The sequence below is a fragment of the Tympanuchus pallidicinctus genome, unplaced genomic scaffold, assembly GCF_026119805.1.
Source record: "Tympanuchus pallidicinctus isolate F22 unplaced genomic scaffold, pur_lepc_1.0 scaffold4, whole genome shotgun sequence".
Taxonomy (NCBI): Eukaryota; Metazoa; Chordata; class Aves; order Galliformes; family Phasianidae; genus Tympanuchus; species Tympanuchus pallidicinctus.
The window spans coordinates 9,360,022-9,380,693 of NW_026294758.1; the positions used below are offsets into that span (position 1 = coordinate 9,360,022).

Here is a 20,672-nt window from a genome sequence, read left to right on the forward strand (position 1 = left end):
AAAAAGGAGGTTGTTTGTTTTTCAGTGTCTTTCATCCAGTTAACGTCAGCTTGCAACAGTAATCAAGACATGCACACAAGTGACACAGCCTAACTGGTACATCTTTAATAATATTCTAAGTAGCAGTCTTGGTAACAAAACCTGGTATCTCTTCAGGCATGAGACTATTCATTTACTTTCAGTCCTAGTTGTGAGTTTCCAAACTTTCTTCTTAAATGTAATGCATTTTTGATTTAACAAGGGGATCTCTATTCAAAATGCCTCATGTAGGCATGACTTGCAATGTCAAAGCAACAATTTGACAAGGCAAATTAATCTCATCAGTCGAAACCTTCTGCTCACCTTGAAATGGGTCATATTGTCCAGGTATAAGCGGGTAACCCATTCCAACATGTGTGTGATGGTGTGTGTGGAGATGTCGCTGGCTAAAAGGTGAATGACGATCTCGTTCCCTTTCTGCTTCCCGTTCACGGTCAGCTGCCGATTTTTCCACGGGCTAGCAATAAAAAGTGGTAGAAAACTGATGTGAGATTAATTAATTATTATTATTATTTTTTTAAAGATGGAAATCTCAACAATTACAAAAAAGAAAACACTTGCCAACATTAAATGCCAAGGACCTTCTGCATTCAAATGGTGAAGCTAATAATTTAATGGATTATTGAACTCGATTCTAACATAAAGCTGGTGTATCTGCCCAACAGAAGAATTCAATGAGCAGAGATTCTGGCACAACAAACTGCAGGATGAAGTCACCATGCTGATTTCCATTTCACGTACCCATAAGCTTGGCTGACTTGCCAATGCATGAACTGGTTCTGGTACTTAAGCTGGTGAAAAACTGATGTAGAGACTTCTCAGCCCGCTAAGCACTCTAGGATCAAATCTGTCTGAATAGCTAGAAAGACCTTTTGAAAATAGAATGAAAGCCAGTGACTTGCTCGCAATTAAAACCAGCACCAACTTGTCTGAAAGTCTTAGTGTTTGTGCCAACATTGGAAATCTTCATAGATGAGGACTAATAATCTGCTGTTTGGAAGATATGGCTTCACAGCAAATACAAGCAGGGTATCTTACCAAATCCCACAGCTCAACTTCCCATTTCGTTTTCTGTTTCCAAACAGAAGCTTCCTACCAACTGCAATAAACTGTGCACCAGGAGGTATCTCTGAATCTAGGCTCCATATAAGTCCATTCATTTAAGTTAGGCAGACTCTGAGAACAAGAACCCTGTTACATGTGTCACTTCTAATTTACGTCACAGAAACATCATGACTTGAAACTAATTTTAAGCAGTAATACAAAGAAGCATTATGTATTCAATGCTTGATGCCAGATCGTATGCTTCTTAAAATGGTGTTCATTAGACATCTCCAAATGCACCACTCCTGAATAACAACAGAGGAAGCCTTACAACAGGAGACTTGCTGCGATACTGGCTGGCATGCTGCTGGAGCAAATCCAGTGCTTTGGACTCAGTGGTTGATTTTGTATTGATGCTTGGGCTGGTACTGACTTTCTCCGCCTCTTCTCTCCCTGACACCTTCCCATAAACTGGGTAATGAAATCCTGGAGAGAGATATGCCCCTGCAGATAAACGAGAAATACAATATCAGGTTGCTGTTTTCACATTTTGGTTGCATTGATGTAGCAGAAGGGAATGCCAGGGGAGAGGGTAACATCAAGATCAGATCAAGTGGCTATCAGACAGAAGCTTTGCTCTTCTTTTTTTTTTTTTTTTTTTAATATCTACTTTATCCTGATGGCTGATTATGGAATGGAGATTATAAAGAAGGTTGAGCTGATAGCCATTTCATACATTTATGGGTCCTCTTTAAGTGAAAGAAGTAGTAACTATAATGGTTTTGACTGTAAGTGCTTAGAATATTTTTATAGGATATAACCTATCCATCAGTCTAACAGCAACAGCAGACAGTCAAGGATTGAGGAAACTCTGGCTGGAAACTGTGACAGTTCAAAAAAGGAACATTTTGTGTCAAATCTGTTTGATCTATAGAACTTTCCCAAGTGGAAGCACTAACAATACAAACGTCACCCACAAAGCTTCTGATTTGCTTTAGCTACTATCAGAAATAATAAAATTCAAGCTTCACTACACTTTGAATGTGCAAATCTTAACGAGTGCACAAGGCAAATTTCAGAATACATACCAGGATAGCTGTGCATTAGGACAGGAGAGACTGCTCGATAGGCTGGATGGTTGGGATCATACATCTGTGGATAAGGATAAGCATGCAAGTACTGGATATATGACTGATGCTGACTCATTGGTGAGGAAACTGCTACTCTAGCACCTCGAGAGTCCTTCCAATTTACAGGAGTCTTTCGATCATCATTTTTTATCTTGCTCTCATCCACTGATTGAGAATCAGAACGCTTGACCTCTTTAGGCTCCTCTTTAATGCTTGCTAATGAGACAGGAAGGTTAGGCAGGGAACTTTCCTTGTTAGGTGTTTTTCTAGGGCTGTCTTCTTTTAACTTTTTATCCCGATCAAGTTCTTCTGATTTTTGCTGATCAAGGTATTTAGGCTGATAGACATAATGATGCCATGTTCGTGTATCTGGATCCTAATATGGAGGAGAAGAAAATTTTGTTCTAAACTTGTATGTTGAAAAAAAATCAATATTGATATTCCTCACATTTCACTTAATGCACTTTTAACAACTAGTTTAATAACATATCCATATTACATAGAGATTTGCTTGCTACAGAGTGCCTTGAGCTCAGAGACAAACCAACATTCCCATGAAAGACTAAGAGGCTATTATCAAAATTTAATTCAACTGCTTCATTTTATATCCTTCTTCATGCCTTTAACTATTTTAATCATGAAATACGTATGCATTGTACCAAAGTTCTGAGACCATGCTATTCATAAAACATTTTAATTAAAGCCCACAGAGATATCTTCCCAGTAGAGAGCAAAAAATATCTGCGAAACCACGAAATTAAAGCTGCCTAACGATACGTCAGAGCATTTAGATTACCTGGAACAATGAATACGAAAAACAAATCTAGCTGAAAAGATGATTATGCTATCAGATATTGCAAACATTCATAAATCAGTCCAGATCAGACACTTCAGCAGGCTTCTCTGGGTTGGCAGTCTTGTTTTAAGTTTGTAAAATTACACATGGATAAACATTCACAGTGTCAACACAAGGCTTAGGGTACATATACAGGGTATCACAAATGCATTTTTTGCTTAATATATTACATAAAACAGTTTATGGACACTTTGTAGAATTAAAAAGGTGACTTATTTACCAGACTACATAAAATCATCAGTACTGAACAATAATAGCAAGATTTTTTTTTTTTTTTTTAAATGCAAAATATGGAACAGCTAAGTGCAAACACTGCTCTAACAGATACACATGCAATGAAAACATAAGCACAGAATTAGACGCTTGGACTGTCTGGTTCAAAAATTCATTTGAATCAGCAGAAATCTTCTTTTTCTCAGGCCTGTGCCATCCCAGTTCCTTTAGAGCTCTCCAACTCCCATTCACCTGACCCCACTGCATCTTGAAAGACAGACTGCTAGGGTGAAGTTTGGGTTGTATCATCCCCCAGAACATGAAAGTGTTAAGCGCTGAGGCTTCAGTTCAGAACACAGAGTCAGTAACATTGCCTGGAATGAAGGAAATTTGACATCTAGGAAGGTCAGCATGAGCCACTGGATGAAATTCTGGTTCCACTGAAGTCAACAGCAAAACTATCACTGACTTCAATGGAGAAAGGATTTCATCCATTGTGTGGGTCCGTAGGGGTTTGAGGTTGGTTGAGGAGAGAAGGGGAACTAAACTGTTTCAAAAAGGTCACCTTGGGTTAAGATAACTAGCTGAGCTTCAAGCCAACTCTTCAAAGAACCAGCTCACCCATCTTTTGTAAATGCCAACTGTCATTTAACAAAAAAAAAAAAAGAAGAAAAAAAAAAAGGAAACACTTCAAACCATGTTTCAAATCTACTTCAAGTCCTCTCAATGGAAGCTGCTTTTGTTGCTTGAAATGTCTCATTTCTAAACTAAGCAAATTGCTTAGATTTTACATCTAAAAGAGTAATCTAATTATTTTTATTCATGCATGTAATTTAAAATAGTCTGTTCAAGTCTTAAGTCTGGATCCTGTCACCACCTTGCTAGATCTTTTTTTCTCTTTTCAAGCAGCTCAACTGAAAGGTCTATTGGTCTATTCACAGACCACAGTACTATCCAGCATGAAAAAAGGATGGTGGAGCTCGCTTGACCGCAAAGGTAGAAGAACATGGCAAAATCAGGGATAAAATCCCATACATTTTAAGGACAAACCAAGACATTCTTGTTCCATTTCCTGTGATCTCACCTGTTTAAATCTTGTAGTTGGATCTACGCCCGTTTGCTTCATGGAGTCCATGACAGATTTCATCTCCACAGCCTCCTTTATGAGCTGATGGTTTTCCATTTGTTTGGCTTTGAAACTGTCAGACTGAAGCTGCTGCTGGTGATTGGAAAGGATCTGTGATTTGCTTGTCTCCTCACCTTTGCTAGGGACCAAAGACCCTATTTTAGTGTTATTTTTGCTCAACTCCGGAGTTGAAGGAGCCTTTGAAATAGTTGCAGACGGAATATTTTTCTGCTTATCATCCTTTCCAATTTCCTTCAACGGAGGTTCATTCTTCCTTTCACAGTCCCTCCCAGTCTGTACCAACTTCTGCTCTGCTAGCCGCTGGTCCTCATAATATTTTTCATACTGCTGTCTGTAAGCAGGGTTAGAGGCCATTAAGGACTTTTGGTCCATATAGAGCCCATAGGCATACTGTCCATAATAAAGTGACTGAGCAAGTGCAGGGTGTCTTTGTGTTATTACTGACTGATGTTGTGGCTGCAAATTAGAGGAACCACTTTCATTCTTCTTGGCTTCTGACGGTTCCCCCTTCTCCTTCTTTTCAGCCTCTTCATCTGCCTCTTTTTTGATCTTCAGTCCCTGTGGGGTACTGCAGTTTCCAGCTGCTGGGGCACTGACCTGTCCAGACTGCATGTAACTTGGAGAATAATAAGGATCGTAGCCATGGTAATAGGGAGAATGGGACTCTTTCGCTTGTGCTGACTGTGATGCGGTTGAAGAATGTACTTTTACAACACTGTCCTTATTAGAAATGATATCTGAAGGAGAGCTGGCCTTTGACCTCACACCCTCTGACCGGCTGTCAGAGCCACCATCATCAGCTGCATCAGAAATATCAGAGTAAGCAGGGCTGTTGGTTTTGGCAGCAGCGCTGTCCGCACCATTTTGTGTTAACACATGCAGTGGCGCCATTGAAGATTGTCCATTCACCAAAGTGCTGCATTCCATCCTGGAGGCACTCCCTATAGAAGGGCTGGGCGCATTGTCTGTGAATGTGTAAACCTTATCAGCTTCAGCCTTAATACTTGCCATCCTGCTCTCTTGAGACTCAGAAAGTCCATTAGCTAACACTTCATTCTTATTGAGATGGTCCTTTAAAAAATGTCCAGATAAATCTTTCCCAGACCCTTTTGAATCCTCTAGCTTTCCCAGCTTAGAATCCATTTTAGGGCTTCCACTCTCTTTGCTTTCTTTGTCCTTTAGCTTACGCTTCTCCCTTTTCTTTTTGTCTTTGAGTGATGTGAGAGCTGGGTTTACAGTGCTTGGCTCTCCCATAATTGTGGGCTTTGGTTGAATAGGTTTTAGCGGAGGGCTCTTTGGTGTAGCCTGAACAACAGTAGTTGTTAGAGAGGGCAGTCCTGGTATTGTCCCTGTAGTGCTGGTTGTAAAGGCTGTAGAAGGTATAGCTATTAACTGGGGAGGAGCCGGTGCTGGCGTTGGGGCAATGGGCCGGGCTGTTTTCAGTTTGGAAATGTTTTTATCCACTTTGCAGTTATTAGCTTTCTTGCCTTTATCACTCAAACTCTTCTTGTCTATTAACCCTTCGGCCTCCAGTTTTGGCATTTCAGTTTGCAAATTGCCATCTGTTACAGAGCAATTATCCAGTGTGGCTGACATGTTAGAAATTACTGGAAGGCTGTTCAGTTCACTGTTCAGACCCTTCTTTTTGCCTGAATTCTTGCCAGTTTTGCAACTGATAACTGAACTGGTGCCATTGCTGGTCGGTTCCCTTTTTCCCTTGGGGGTCCCTGGGGTAGTAACAGAGGAAGGAGATGTTGGTGCTTTTAGTGGATCAAAGCCTGGCAAATTTGTGCTTGCTTCACTGCATTCAAGTGCCGCATTACTCAATGGTTCCTCACAGTCTGAAATTTTGTCCTCGCTGTCAGGCTCAAACTCCAGTTTGTTTTCTGGGTCTAAATGTGCATGAGCCTGATGGTATCGTAGTCCATTAATGTGCTTGTACTTTTTGTTGCAGTTGGGGTGAGGACAGTCAATCAGCACCGGAGAAGAGCAGCCTTGGTCCAAAAAAGTAGCCTCTGGTTTCCCCTGTGGGGTGGTTGGAGTGCTCCTGGAGTTAGTACGAACACGTTTTCCACACTTACTGTCCTCTGAACTGGAGTTTAAGTCTAGCTCCATAGGAGGCTTAGTTTTTCTCTTGTTTGTTGATGAGGGGCTGGCTTTGACTTCATCCACAGAGCAATTTGGGGGTGTCCTGCGTCCACTTGAGTTAAGGCTACCCCTCCTTCCCTTTCCATTAGCACCACCTCGATTCTTACTCTGAAGTCCCCTAGACTCAGTGAAACTTGTATCATTTCCAGGTATAGCCACAGTTGCAGCAGACCTTGCCCGCTTCCCCCTACCCCTTCCTCCTCGCATTTCCAGGTCACTTGTTGGAGATTCACAAAACCTAAATGTAAACAAGAGCAGATGTCATCAGAAGGAGTTGTGAACTGAAGAGATATGTCAAAATAACACTGGTTCCCATAACAGAACTTTCATAACTTTCATGTGTATTAAAGGACAGATGCCTTTCCAAATAATAGTGTTGGAGTCTCAAAAAGAATGAGATTAAAAAAAAAAAAGACAATAATGGCAAAAAATGAGACTACCTAATTACAATGGAGAGAAAATTCCTCCAAACCTATGGAAATATATGTATATTTATCTCCCTTTGCTTGAATCCCATGCATCTCCTACTCCCTCTCAAAAACACAAAACAAAAGCAAATAAAACGTCCCACCTGCAGGCCCCCAGTTTTCAGTGGAGAAGAGAGAATTACTCATTTCATGGCTGCATGTTCTCAATTATAACCTTTTGGTTTTTATTATCTCTATACAGTCTCTCGACGGAAAGTGGGAGTGAAAACACATTCAGCAGAGAAAAAACACAATTAGAACAATTGCTTACCTGGGAGGGGCCCAGTCATGCTTTGTGCAGTCCAGCAGCGTTCCCACGTAAGTCTTGTTCCTCCACGTAACGTTTACCACCAGGACACCTGCCAGTGGGAGAAAAACAAAGTATTATCACAGCCAACATCACAACAACTGGAGTAGGATTTTTTTGTTTTGTTTTGTTTTTCTTCCGATATTTTTCCTTCTCCACAAAGTCAGAGTTTTTTTCTTGTTTGCTTTCAAACACTGTGGTCTATACGCTTCCTCTTTCCTAGTTTCAGTGACCTCGAGGTGAAACCCAGTGGAAAGAGAGCAAACAAAAAAGAACAAGAGCCTGCGTGCAAATATGTGTGTGTACGTATATGTGTATGAGAGTGTGCATGCCTGACTTTGTGTGCAACCAAGACAGAGCTGACAGAAGGAAATGGTTTTTGCCATGTCCTGCTGTAAAACGGCAACATTCACCTCTTAATTTTGCTGTTATTGCACATAATTGCTTTTGCTTGGCAGCCAGCCAGCATAAACTGAGCACCAGTCACAGTGTTTAAATCAGTAGGTGACCAAGGAGAATCTGCTATGCTTTGAACGATATGATAATGACGCTTCTATTTATTTGAAACTGCATACATCCAAATACACAAACATGTACACATACACATGTAAGCTCTCTTTAACAGACAGAAGCACCTATTATTTGCCTTGCCTTTTCATCTGTGAAAAGCAAGGGACTAGACTTGAAATCACAAGCATTTAGTGAGACTGAGAGAAAAAGCAATGAAGATATGTAGAAAGATCTTTTAAATACATATATACTGTAATTTAATTGCTTCTCCATTTAAAATCCCTTTTAAATGCAAATACATCTGCCCACCTAGAGGTAATTGAATCTTGGATGATTTTCAAATTATCCCTTTAAAATGCCTGTGTGGTAAGGCTATCTTAAATGACCAAAAGATAAACGAGGGGGGATGGGAAAGTCATTTAAATGTTTCAGCCTCCTCTCCAACAGATAACTTATCTTGTTTATGGACTAGCTGACATAATGACCCCTTTAATTCATAACCACACATAAGCACGAGTCACCTCTTCTCATTAGAACATACAATGAAAGCACATGTATTTTACTTATCAAAGAAAGGCACAGAGCAAAACGTTTCTGACCTGTAAGAGGCATTAAGACACTAATTTGCAGCTGCCAGCCTTGTGACTTGTTTTTCCTTTACGCTTCCCCTCTTCTAACTCTAGCTTTTACAGAACAGATATAATAATGGCATTGCGCCAAACATTTCTAGCCTGTCTGCTTGCTTTGTCTTAGCAGTGTGATTTCCAATTTTGCACACAAACTGTCCCTCTGTGCTGAGCCAAGGTAAAGTAAACATGCAGCTAGCAGCTTATTTCCTCAGGGGCCTTTTAACATCAAGGAAGCGTTTGAAGTGTTGTTAGTTGAGATACAAAGGAAGAAGGGATTTCCTTGAAAATTCTCTGCAGCAGATTTAGAAATCATTCCTCATGCGGTTTTCAGTCAGCCCTACAACAGGATGGCTGCAGGATTTTGCATGCAAGGGCTCTTCAGGCCTGGATGGCTATCCAGGCACCTTGAAGACCTGGAAGGACTGTGGCCATACTGCTTTCTCTGCTCATGGCTTGGGCCAGGACTGCAGGAGGAAGTGGCCCCTGGCCTGCATTGCTGCCAGCTGTGGCATCTTGGTGATCTCTCGTGTGTTGGAGACCCAGTCATCGACAGAAATGCCTGCAGCCACATGGCTATGGTGCAGCCATCCCACACCATTCTGTCCCATTCCTGTGGCTTCTAGGAGGGAGTCAATGCTGCCTCAGTGCTAAGATGGATCACTTGGTCTGTCATCATTCTGCAGGGCTGGCACTACTCTGTGCCTTGAAACCTGTTTGTATCAACACACCTCAGAGCCCCAAAGTGGAAATTGGGCTTTGCTATTGGAACAGTCCCATACTCAGCCCACATAAGCCATCCACGTACCAGGAAAGGCGGCTTCACTGGCAGTCCTAGTGCTTTCCTTCCACACTAAATAAATCCCCATCTTCCTCAATATTTGTATTCTTGTCTCTCTCTTAATGAGTGCTATCTTTATACATTAATTTATTAACAGAGCTGAGTTAACTTTTAGTAGAAACTACACAGTCTGTTATCTGTTACTAGAAAAGAGACCGAAGGAGCAGATGTGGAGTAGGCATAATAATTAAACCCTGAAATCAATAAACATTTCAGTAATTCTTAAAAGACATTCAAGTGACCTCCAAGAGTAAGAAAGTCAATACCTCACAAGCAAACAAATAAGTTCCTCTCTCGCTGTCAGTTACACTTACCATCTCGTTAAGTTTGTTAGACTTAGTGAATGTCCCAGTACCTAAGTGCGAGGGAAGATTAATCCCCATGCTGTGTTAGAGTAACTGTGTTAGGGATTCAATTTCCTTTACCTAATGAACAGCACAGTACACAACCATAGGTAGGACTCTGCAGAACAGGTAGTGAAAGTAGTTCATTTAATCTTCTAAAGTTATCAAAGAAATGGGTCGAAAGAATAGAAGTAACATGAGAGGTAGGACTGACCCCGAAAGCAACATGCTACTGGCAGGTCTGTTAGACCAAAGTACTGAGAAATGAAAAAGGATATGAGACAGGTAAATAGTGTACTTTGTATGTTAACTGCATCACTGAAGATAAAGGATTATTTTTGCTGAATTCAGTCAGCGTGTACTATTACAAGCTTCTTTGATCCAGAATTCTAGTCCTCATACAGAGCTCAGCCACAAAAAAAGAACCTCAGCCAGCACTTCCTTGTATGTCTCAGAGTCGGTACACAAATTGAAGGCATTTTCAGTTTAACTTCAAGAAATGCATTTCATAGAATCAAGGTCAGAAAAGACTTCCAAGATCACCTAGTCCAACCATCCACCTGCTGCCAAGATTTCCCCTCTATGCTTTAATACAACATCTAAGCCTATCTTGAACACCTCCAGAGACAGTGACTTCCTGGTCTGCCTGTTCCAATGCCTGACCACTCTTCCTGAGAAGTTTTTCCTAATATCTAATCCGAATCTCCCCTGTTGCAAGTTGAAGCCATTCCATTCCCTCTGGTACCTCCCTTCAGGTAGCTGCAGAGAGTGATAAGGTCTTCCTTGAGTCTCCACCAGAATAAACAATTCCAGCTCCCTCAACTACTCCCCATAGGACTTGTGCTCCAGATCCCTCAGAGCTCCATTGCTTTTTTCTGGACACAGTGCAGGTCCTCACTGTCTTCCTTGTAGAGAAGGGCCCAAAATTGAACACAGCACTCTTGAGTATAGAGGGATAATCATCTGCTCCTGCTGGCAACACTATTTCTGATACAAGCCAGGATGCCATTGGCCTTCGTGGCCACCTGGGCACACTGCTGGCCCATGTTCAGCCAAGCATCAATTGGACCCTCAAAATTGGACCCTGTGCCACTCCCCATAGGACCTGTGCTCCAAATCCTCCAGGGCTCCATTGCCTATTAGTCTGCAACAATCTTTTAAAAATCATTTTCTTAGAATTGTCTGAATAAGAGTGAAAATGTAAGGGCAGTCTGAAAATCCCAAGAGTTTCAGACTATCTGAATACAGAAATGTATTTTCACTTTTAAATTAATGCCCAAGAGGCTATAAACAACCTTAAACTACCACTACTGTATAATGGAAGAAGAAATCAGATGTTTGTAATGCAGAATATATAAGGGTATCTGGACTCTCAAATTCTAATTCAGGAAATTTGGCCAAAATATCTAGTCCAGTTTTTTTGAGGTAGAGTCCCACAATACTGACAAATATCCTTAAGTAACATATAAATGCTTCTTGAACCGGGCTAAGGTTGTCAAGTCAGTTGTAACAATTATCAGAGCACAACCCACATGATTTAGATTTAATAAATCAAAGCTTATCCCAGAAGAACAGATGTCTTAATCTAATTCATTATTGTTATTCCATGTGCAAACTACACAACTACTCACAATATTTCTGAAATACAATACAATGCAATACACTTTGCACTTCTCAGTGTCAAATATGCTAGAATAAAGTAGCTGCAAATAAGAAATAATCTTTCCCAAATGTCAAAAATTTTAACCAGTGCTCCCCTATTATTATTAAGGTTTAGACACAATAATTGGTCAACAATTAATGCTCAGCGACTGCCAAAAGCAATCTCACAGAGGAAAATGGGGTCACATTTCTTAGAAGCCTTACAGTTCAATTCCCATAAGCTTGTCCATCTCTTTCCTGCCAAAATCCTTTATTAGCCAAGTTAGAGCAATATTCAGAACTCTTAACATAAAGTGAAAGTACACACAGATTGTCACCTCATGTCCACCACTACTAATGGAAGTTCCCCCTTCACATCAGAAGCAAAAAGAGATTATGAATATTGGTATTTTTATACATGTTGGATGTACTGAGATATTTTCAGTTCATTCATCACCTTAACAACCAGAACACGGGTAGCTAGACTTGGCAAAAAAACCCAACACTGCTTAGGAAAAACTGATATATGCCTAGAAAAGCACAAAACCACCTCACACAAGCAGTCCTGATAGATAATAACATAATAAACTGTATAAAATAACGGTGACAATTTCCTCTTGTGTTTTATTACAGAACAAAAGGTCAGATATTACAAAAGTGATTTGTAATAAAATCACTTCCAGAAAGGAAACATTTCTTATGAGTTCTGTGGATGGGGTATATATGCTGCTTCCCTTCCCTACCCTTAAATTCTTTCAGTGATTGCACAGAAAAGAACATCACTGAAATGTCATTGGATATTTACCATGAATAATGTCATAAACATTTGAAAACAAAGATATCCACATTATTTCCTCTTGATTTGATAACAGTTATATTCTTTCACAGTGAGCATAAAAAAATGCAGAGGTGCTATTTTGAAGTAAGCAATCGTTATCACAAGGCACCAAAAGAGGAGTGTGAGCATATTAACTGCCTTTATATGGCACTTTTATCAGCCATGTCAAGCTCGTAAGGATATCCTTAAGTCTCACAAGCATACACTTCTGTAGATATCCTTTCATCTAAAGAAAAAAAAGACTTAGGGACCTAGTCTAAGAAAAAATATTTATTTACTTAGTTATTGCTTTCATGGCTTCATTTAATGCAATAAACGTCAGCTAAGGATTTTTAAGCTTTGTATTCAAAACTTCGAAAATGAGATCATGCTGTAAGGAATCAAATTCTCACATTAGTATCTTGAATGTAGATCACAACTGTTTTAAATACTGGCTTTAGAAAACAAACGCATTCAAAGTCCAATTTAAGTAGATATTTTTCAGTTAAGCAGGATGGAAAGCTTGCCTTCATATTTTACAGCATAGGCTGCTTTTTTTGTTTGGAACATAACAACTGAGACTGAATTCGATTTTAGTTCACGCTGACTGTATTGCCAGACAACTCAAAAGACTAGTTATCTGAAAGAGACAGTGCGTGCGTTTTCCTTTCTTAAAAAGGATCTGTTCCCTCAATTCTTTGCAGAGAATTTGGCCAAAAGTATCATCAAAATTCTGGCGAAAGCTAATCTGCACAAACACTTTCCAAACACTTCTGTAAGTGATTTCATGAAGATTACCTACACCATCTTCCAAATCTAGGAATCACTTGTTTTCCTTTCAGTTACCAACAACTACTGTTGAAACATAAGTGAGGTGAAAATTCCCATTTGGCTAACAGTTCTACCTCCTTTCTATACTACACTATTATTTTATACAATTTTTGCTGACGTCAAGGGAAGATCTGCTAAGGTACATTGTGTTTTGTAATTATTTTTGTAGGATTACTTTTCTTGAAGTTCATTATAACACTCTTGCAGCAATAGTCCTGTCACACAGCATGTCTCCAAGCTTGAGATGCAGTTCTTAAGACTGAGAAGGCACGACATCATCAGCTGACGTAACATTATAGCTAAACCGGTTCCTCACATCTTTCTGATCACTGAACCCACAAATCTGATGGCAAACCATATTTCATTTGCCTTTTGTCCCTGCTTTCTTAAGTACAAATAATACAGACATGCTGGGGATAGCCAAACCAGAGTACAACCATCATCAGCAAGTATACCTCTAAGTATTAAACACATTCTATTCTTAAACTGGCACATTTTTTAATCCATGACTTCACTGTTCAGACAGTAACTGAATTATTTCAAGTGAAAAAAAGCAGAAGGATGAAAATCTATAATCTTAGGATTACGTCAAGCTTTTTTATTGCAATTTGTTTAGCATGAGCAGCCTTACTCATTTGCTTCTAAGTATCCACTTCATCATCATAAATTCCATATCCATATATACACCTGCAATTCATTCAGGCATGAAAAATGGAGAACAATGTTTACATTAGGCTTCCAGTGCAAATGGCTTATTTTTTACTGATTGCTTCTATCAAGAAAGTAACCTAAAATTAACAGTAAACATTCTGCGTATCAAATCAAGTCTCCTATATTGAATACTGATCTTGTAGACATGTAATTTATTTACTACTTTAATCACACGCTGTCGAGCATGGAAGAACAACTTAACTGCATCTACAGCAGGTGCACATGTAACAGACATCAACATCAGCAAGTCTGAGGATGTAATGACTGTCAGGTGGCCTGGAAATCCAAGACTTTGCATTTGCTGTATTGCTAGGCTGGATGTTTGAAAAGTCACTTTAACCACATCCTGTAATTAAACCATCTGGAGCACAGATCTGCAATTAGTCATCCTGGACACTGGACTTTATGTGAACAAATACTGTATAACAATAAAGCTGAGAAGATACGACAGCATTAAGGAAAATATACATAATGAATTACCGTTGGCACAGTCATAAACCTTTGAGACACTTAACTGTGGTGTTAATTTAGTACTTTATGAAAGCATAGTAAGCTTAAAGGTTAAAAGGTCTGGAAGGCTAAAACCTGCTCTTTAAGATCAATTTGCCCTGCTGGACACTAAAGCAAGTCAGTGCTGCTCCAGCCACATAAATTACAGCAGCCTCTTCAGCAGCATAACAAACTCTGTTCACATCCATTAGACTTCCAGTAAGGTCTGAGTAATGTCAACCAAAGCTGGACATATACCTTATTCAGTGGCATGCCCTCTCCTTTCCTTTTCATCATGAAGTCATTAGCACAATTTATTTAAAGCTGCAATCACACCACATTAGCTCCAAAAAGCTGCATTATGCCTTTAATGAGATAGAAGCAAAACATACATTCCCTGGATTCACGACATACTGTCAATTGCATTCAGAAACAAGCAGCAACTACAGAGCGACGAATATCTCCTGAAGCCATGGAGCTGGAGCAGTGAGACGAGTACCTCTGCATGCCACCTAATAATATTTTATTAATGTAAAGATTTATGCCAGAGCACGTAGAATAAGCATTGAAATAAATGAAAAAACCTGTTCCCCCACGAGTCCACATGCTCAAACACAAGAGAACATACAGCCACTTCCATCACTGTCACATCTTCTGCAGCCTTTATTCTGAAATCTGATGAGCTGTATTGATTTGGGAAAATCATTTTGCTTCTTGGAAAACTAGACTCTAGCTTACTCAGTGTCATCTATTTCTTTCTCATGAAGACAGCTGGTCAATATTTAGTTGACTGGTCAGCTAAAAGAAGCTCAGGCTTCTTTTGTTTTTAGTGCCTCGCTGGCAGCAATATTCTCTTCAAGCTTTAGTACAAAATAAAATAGCACATTAGACTTCTTGCTGAGGGTGATCTGAAATGGTATTGCCTCTGGACAAAACAATGACCGAAATGGTCAGATATGGAGGCTCTGGGAGACTGGCAGCTTCTAATCAGTAAGATCCCTTATCAGTTATAACAATTATTACGGCATTACATTATTTTCAGTACATGTTTCTTCCAAAGATAGTCTGCCAAACAAGTTAGATGACAAAAAAGACTTAAATGCAAGGTGACAGCTAAAAGGGAAACAAATGCTCCCAACCAAATACAAGGCTAAATTTTACACTTACTAAAAGAACAATAAGAGGCTCAAAGAAAAGTGTGTAATATTCCCAGAAACTAGATCAGATTGGGTCAGACAGCTTGTAGATTTACCTAACGGTTCTACTACAATACAAGCTACTTCAAGTGGTGACTTTGAAAACTATGAAGCCACAGCAATTAGCAGAATTTTCTCCTCTAAGACTGATCAAAGCGATCAGATTTTGGCAGGTTTAGGAAAAAACTTGTGGATAAATTGCTGTCACACCTTTTCAGTGTGAGATTACATATGTATAGTGTTTATAGGAAAAACCACAAGTACTGTTACTATAAACTAACCAGAGGTTTCTCATCTCCAGATGATAACTGAGGATTTGTTTTTATACCTTCTCTTTGGCTAGCGTAATTGAACAAATTCACTGTTCCACTGATGCTTCAAAATAAAATTGCAGTCTTACTCTATTTCAGCTGACGGTAAAAATCTACATTGAAAATCGTTTGACATCTGTGTGTTATAAGGAAAACCACATCTTTTTCCTCTTTTACTCCCATAATCATAACTGTGATTCATATACACTGATTAAAACATGTCACAGTTAAATTTAGAAGCAGGAAATGCTGTTCTGTAATCCCCTGAATTTCCCATTCCCTTCTCAAGGAGAGTTATTTCTGTTTCTATATTGCTGTGCTGTAGAACACACAGACAGACTTCTGCCTTCCAGTAAAGGAAAAGAAATAAAAATAAAACACCACGCACAATTCACTGCCTTTGCTTGTATTGCTAGACTACATGTCATACCAGATAAGCAACAGAACATAGGGCTTTTGAACTCATCTGTCCTACTCGCTTCCTGCACCTGATGTTAATTACAGGATCTCTTCATCTAGTTATTTCTCTCCTAAACTCTTTCACTCTTAAAAGCAAGTAAATTGCAAAGCAAAACAGGACTGGAGCAGAGGGCAAAACACTTGTTTAATAGGAGAAGGAAGATCATAAAGGGAAAACAAAACCATTTTTTCCTCACTCTGACAAGTATTCAGAAGTTCCTTTAATGATCATCTGCCTCCTTCCTATCCTTCATTTCTGACACCAGACCACTGCCTGCTGTTTTAATCAGCAGACTGTTGAGAAGCAGCTGCAGAAGTAAGGAAGCTGGTATACATTAATGCGGGTGTGCATGTGTGTGCATCTTTTAAAACCAAACCAAACCAAAGAAAAACCTAAATGTGTTTTTTCTTCATAAGCGGAGTACCAAGACATCTCAATAAAGTCTGTCCCCCAGCTTTTAATTGAAGAACAAGACTGCAAGAACACTTCACTCGGATGGTAAAAACCAAACAAATCATTGATGACAAAAGGCACCCATAAACCTCCAAGCGTCTTGGTGATTAGTCCCACAGTGCTGTGCATCATGATAAAGACCTGCCAGGTGCAAACAGTGGTACAATTATTTATCAAACAGTAGAGCAGCTAATGAAACATTAAGAAGTGGGAAAGGAAAGAGAGAGAATTTGTGGGAAAGAAACAGCATGAATAAAGAAACAATTCCAAGCCCAAACCGTGAAAATGCTTCCAAATCTGTAGACTGCAGATACCAGAATTGCAGCAGAGCCAGGCAGACAATTCTGCTCAACCTCAAAGAGCTGTGGCTGATCCATATACCTCACTGGGATTGAGAAGCAGAGCCTCTTATAAATTATGATGCTTCATTTAAAGTCAAAGCATTTATTTGCTTTTGTGACAGCTTTGGATCCTTTTCATCTCCAGCTACCAGGCTCTAGAGAGAATACATTCCTGTAGCTCTGCTGGCAGCCAGCTGTGGCCTCAGTAAATTACAAAACCTCCTAACAAGCCATTCTTTACAAAGGCCAACTGCAGTTCCTAGACATGATAACTTCTCTATTATTCTGCTCACTGGAATTTAAAATAGCAATTTTAAACTGCTGGCTGAAAATACTGAAATCTACTGAGCTACACTTTATGTACACATGTATGCTAGTGTGTATATCTGCCTGTGTTAAGTTTCACTTACTGCATGAAGGCTTCACTGTCCTCCTTTCCCAAACCTTAGGAGGAGGGTAAACAGATGACACAAACACTTCCAAGACAAAGGGGAGGAAAGAACGTTTAAGATTTCCCTCAAGTTCTCCTAAGAGCTAACATGGGAAAAAGCACCTCATCTTTTCTTCATTTAGCAGGGTTTGCAAGGATGTGCTTTATGTTTGAGGAGGCAAACCCTATTAAGACTCTGACACTCCACCATGACGTTTCACAGTAAAATACATACATCTGAAATCAGTGTATAGTCAAGGATCCTGCAAATGTAAATGAGATTTCCCTCTTTTCTTTTTCCACCCATGCACCTAAAGGGAATCAATTAACTGAGTTACAGTGGGGCTCACCATTCCACTTTTCTGTCCAGGAAAAGCAGACAAAAACCCTTAAAGGTCTGACACTCATCTTGATATGCAATTCTTACACAATTTCTTCTGTTTAGAATTTGGAGTACCATTATTTTAAGGACCCTTGTCTGCTATAGTTAGCAAATGGAAAACAAAACCATGCTTGAAACTCCATCTTTTAGATTTCAAAACCACATAACAAAAATTATACATTTTCAAGCTTCAAAAAAGATCTAAAAAATTAAGGTGGCTAACTGCTACAATTTTTACAGCTCTGATCCCACAGCCTGTGGGTTATTTTTTCTCAAAAACATCAGGCAGTGATGCCTTTTCTATTACAGAATTATTTTACAAGGGAAACAGAAGGCCAGAACAGTTGCAAGTTTTTCAGTAACACACATAAGACACCAGTCTTTTTCTGTAAACAAGCTTAATTAACTATGACTAATGGTGTTCTCCTTGAGCAGAAGAAACTTAAAAGGACTTTTGTTAGCATCTAGTGAAGCAAAGTAGTCATTTTGCTGGGACGGAACAAAAGTTAGCTACTTATCAACTGACTGGCTTCAATAGGTGTCACAGCTCTGCAGAGCAGCTCACTGTGATTTTGTTTTCCCTGCTTCAAATTACCCCCTGAACTAGTAAACTAGTAAAATGCCTAGTTAACCAGTTAGCCTCTCCCAGCTACTCATCAATACTGATGCAATGCCAAGAGAAGTTAGCAGCTAACAGATTTCCCATTAGTGATCAGGACCCTTTCTGCTAGACTTCTCTTTTGTCACAGCTTGGATAATTTTCCTTCTGGTGTCCTTTGTGTAGCAAGTTCCTATTTCTCCCCTCACTAATAAGAGCTATGTACGTTTTCCCTTACCTGCTGCCTATAGCTTCATTTGGCTTTGTCATGCACTAGAGCTGATCCACCTTTGACCTTTCTCACATTTAGAAACAAAACTATTCAGACACTGCGGACAAACCAACGTTGTATAAAATGTAGGTAGAATTTTAAGTGTTCTAGGAATTTTAATCTTATCTGTTAAAATCTCTATGTTTCTTTTGGCAATGAAATATCCCCCAAATGGTCTTCAAAGGCAATGCCTTCCTTCATGCAAGTACAATTAACACGACAAAAACACATATTTCAATATCATTATAATATTCTTCTATGACAGTAAAAGCAAAAAAGAGGCTGTAAGGTCAGACATGACTTAATTCCTTCCATGGTCAAGACAAGTGGTACCAAGACAGACAAAGCTTGCTTTGCTCTTGCATCTACACACAAATTTCTGTATGAATTATGGACAGCACTCTGGCCTCATCTGAAACGTCAGTCCCTTAGGCTGATAAACTGTGACCCCCAGGTGTCACATCCAGCCCCTCACAAGGGGTAGGGCCATTACTGCTTTGTGCTGAGGACTGCAGCATGAGAGCCAATCCATCAAGCTCCCTGGTGGCTTTTACAGCCTCCTTGCAATTGGCCCAAGCCAAACTCCACAGCTCCTATTGTCCACATTTTGGTGTTGTTTTTTTTTCCCTCTCTGATAAAGTTAGCACAAGTCAAAGGCTTCAGAAAGGAAGAAAGGCTATTGTGAGCAGCTCAGTTTATTGACTGAGCTGTGCAACAATGGCCCAGGAACCTTTTCCCTCGGAGTAACACATTCTTAATTGCTAATACTCGTCAGGAACATAGATCAGCCCTTAGACACAGTCTTGTACGAAAGGAAGGTATAACTAGCATTGAAACAGACGGTCTCATCATCTTTACACACTGAAAACGATCTCCCTAAACAATTTTATGCACAGCATTGACTGCAGCCTTCTGGACTCATGGAGCTGTCACACCAACATTGGTATGTTCCATAGTGTTACAAGGGTATTAGAAAACTAGTGACTAAAACAGATCTGATTTAAAATATCCTCTGTGGAACCACGATATGCTAGCAGTGGACAAACAGGGTGTTTTTCCTTACCCGTTCTGTAGAGTTTCAAGATTATTAACATGCTCAAAATGGAAGAACACTTTCAGAATTGACTCCCTGTCATTATTTCTCCCCTGCATTTTCCTGAGGTCTAAAGATCATTTAAATTGAACTTCTGCATATCTGACAGGGAACAATCCTGATTTGCCTTTGAAAACATCCAGCCTTAATTACTACAATTATTTCTAAACAACTGCTTATCACTTCTGTTGCATGCATAAACCTTGCTGACACCAACACACCACTTACACTGCCATTATGTATTGTTACCTAATGTGCAGAATCCCCTTCTTTGGGTAAGAACTTCAACGTTGCTGGATTTTACAGGCAGCTGACTTCTCTGTCTTTTTAAATATTTATCAAAGTTAAAATTGGAATGAAAAAAAGGAAAGGGAGGATAAAACAGTTTTTAAAGAATTGTTTTAATAGAAGTGATATTGCAGTGACTCTGAAATCAACTTCCCTGGGTACTGAATAAGTAGAAGGAAGAGAGCAGCTCTTCTTTTAAACTAACCTATAGCTTTATGTGATTCTGTCATAAAAAATTCAGCCCTTTGGAAAGACTGATCTCATTTTTAATTACAGCACATCATTTGGCAGTCATATGTGAATATTTGTTTACTTCTTTAAACCTGATTATCACTGTTAAGGTAGTGAGAGGCATTCCAAGTTATACTTTCATCTACATGTTTTCTCAGGCAATGACTTCGCAATTGGACGGAGCTGGAAAGATATTCAGTGAGCTTTCTGTCAAGGTGCTGGTTGAAAGAACAGCAGCTTCCTTCTGCTAAATCCCCTGATACAGCAGCTTGTTCTTTCAGCTGTCATTCAGTCTAGCATGGCTTTTCATACAAAACCTGAGGAGATCAAGTGCAGACTAAAGGCTTGTTTTAAGTGAAGGATTCCCCTCGCTCTCTGGATTTCAGCTGAAAGCATATATACATCCTGAAGAATGAGAACTGCTAATAATTTGTAGTCCATCAAATAGAGTGTTTTC

General features: G+C 39.5%; 1 protein-coding gene across 6 annotated transcripts in view; it reads right to left on the bottom strand.

Moving 5' to 3' along the window:
• Positions 1 to 20,672, bottom strand: part of ZNF608 (zinc finger protein 608) — a 103,381-nt gene that overhangs the window by 16,714 nt on the left and 65,995 nt on the right. For all 6 annotated transcript variants that reach the window (XM_052700587.1, XM_052700586.1, XM_052700585.1 and 3 more), the window contains 5 exons: positions 7,316 to 7,403; positions 4,367 to 6,815; positions 2,172 to 2,589; positions 1,415 to 1,587; positions 343 to 496 (listed from right to left, as the gene is read on the bottom strand). In XM_052700587.1, the coding sequence (XP_052556547.1) occupies positions 343 to 496; positions 1,415 to 1,587; positions 2,172 to 2,589; positions 4,367 to 6,815; positions 7,316 to 7,403 (3,282 nt within the window). The remainder of the gene's footprint in view (positions 1 to 342; positions 497 to 1,414; positions 1,588 to 2,171; positions 2,590 to 4,366; positions 6,816 to 7,315; positions 7,404 to 20,672) is intronic.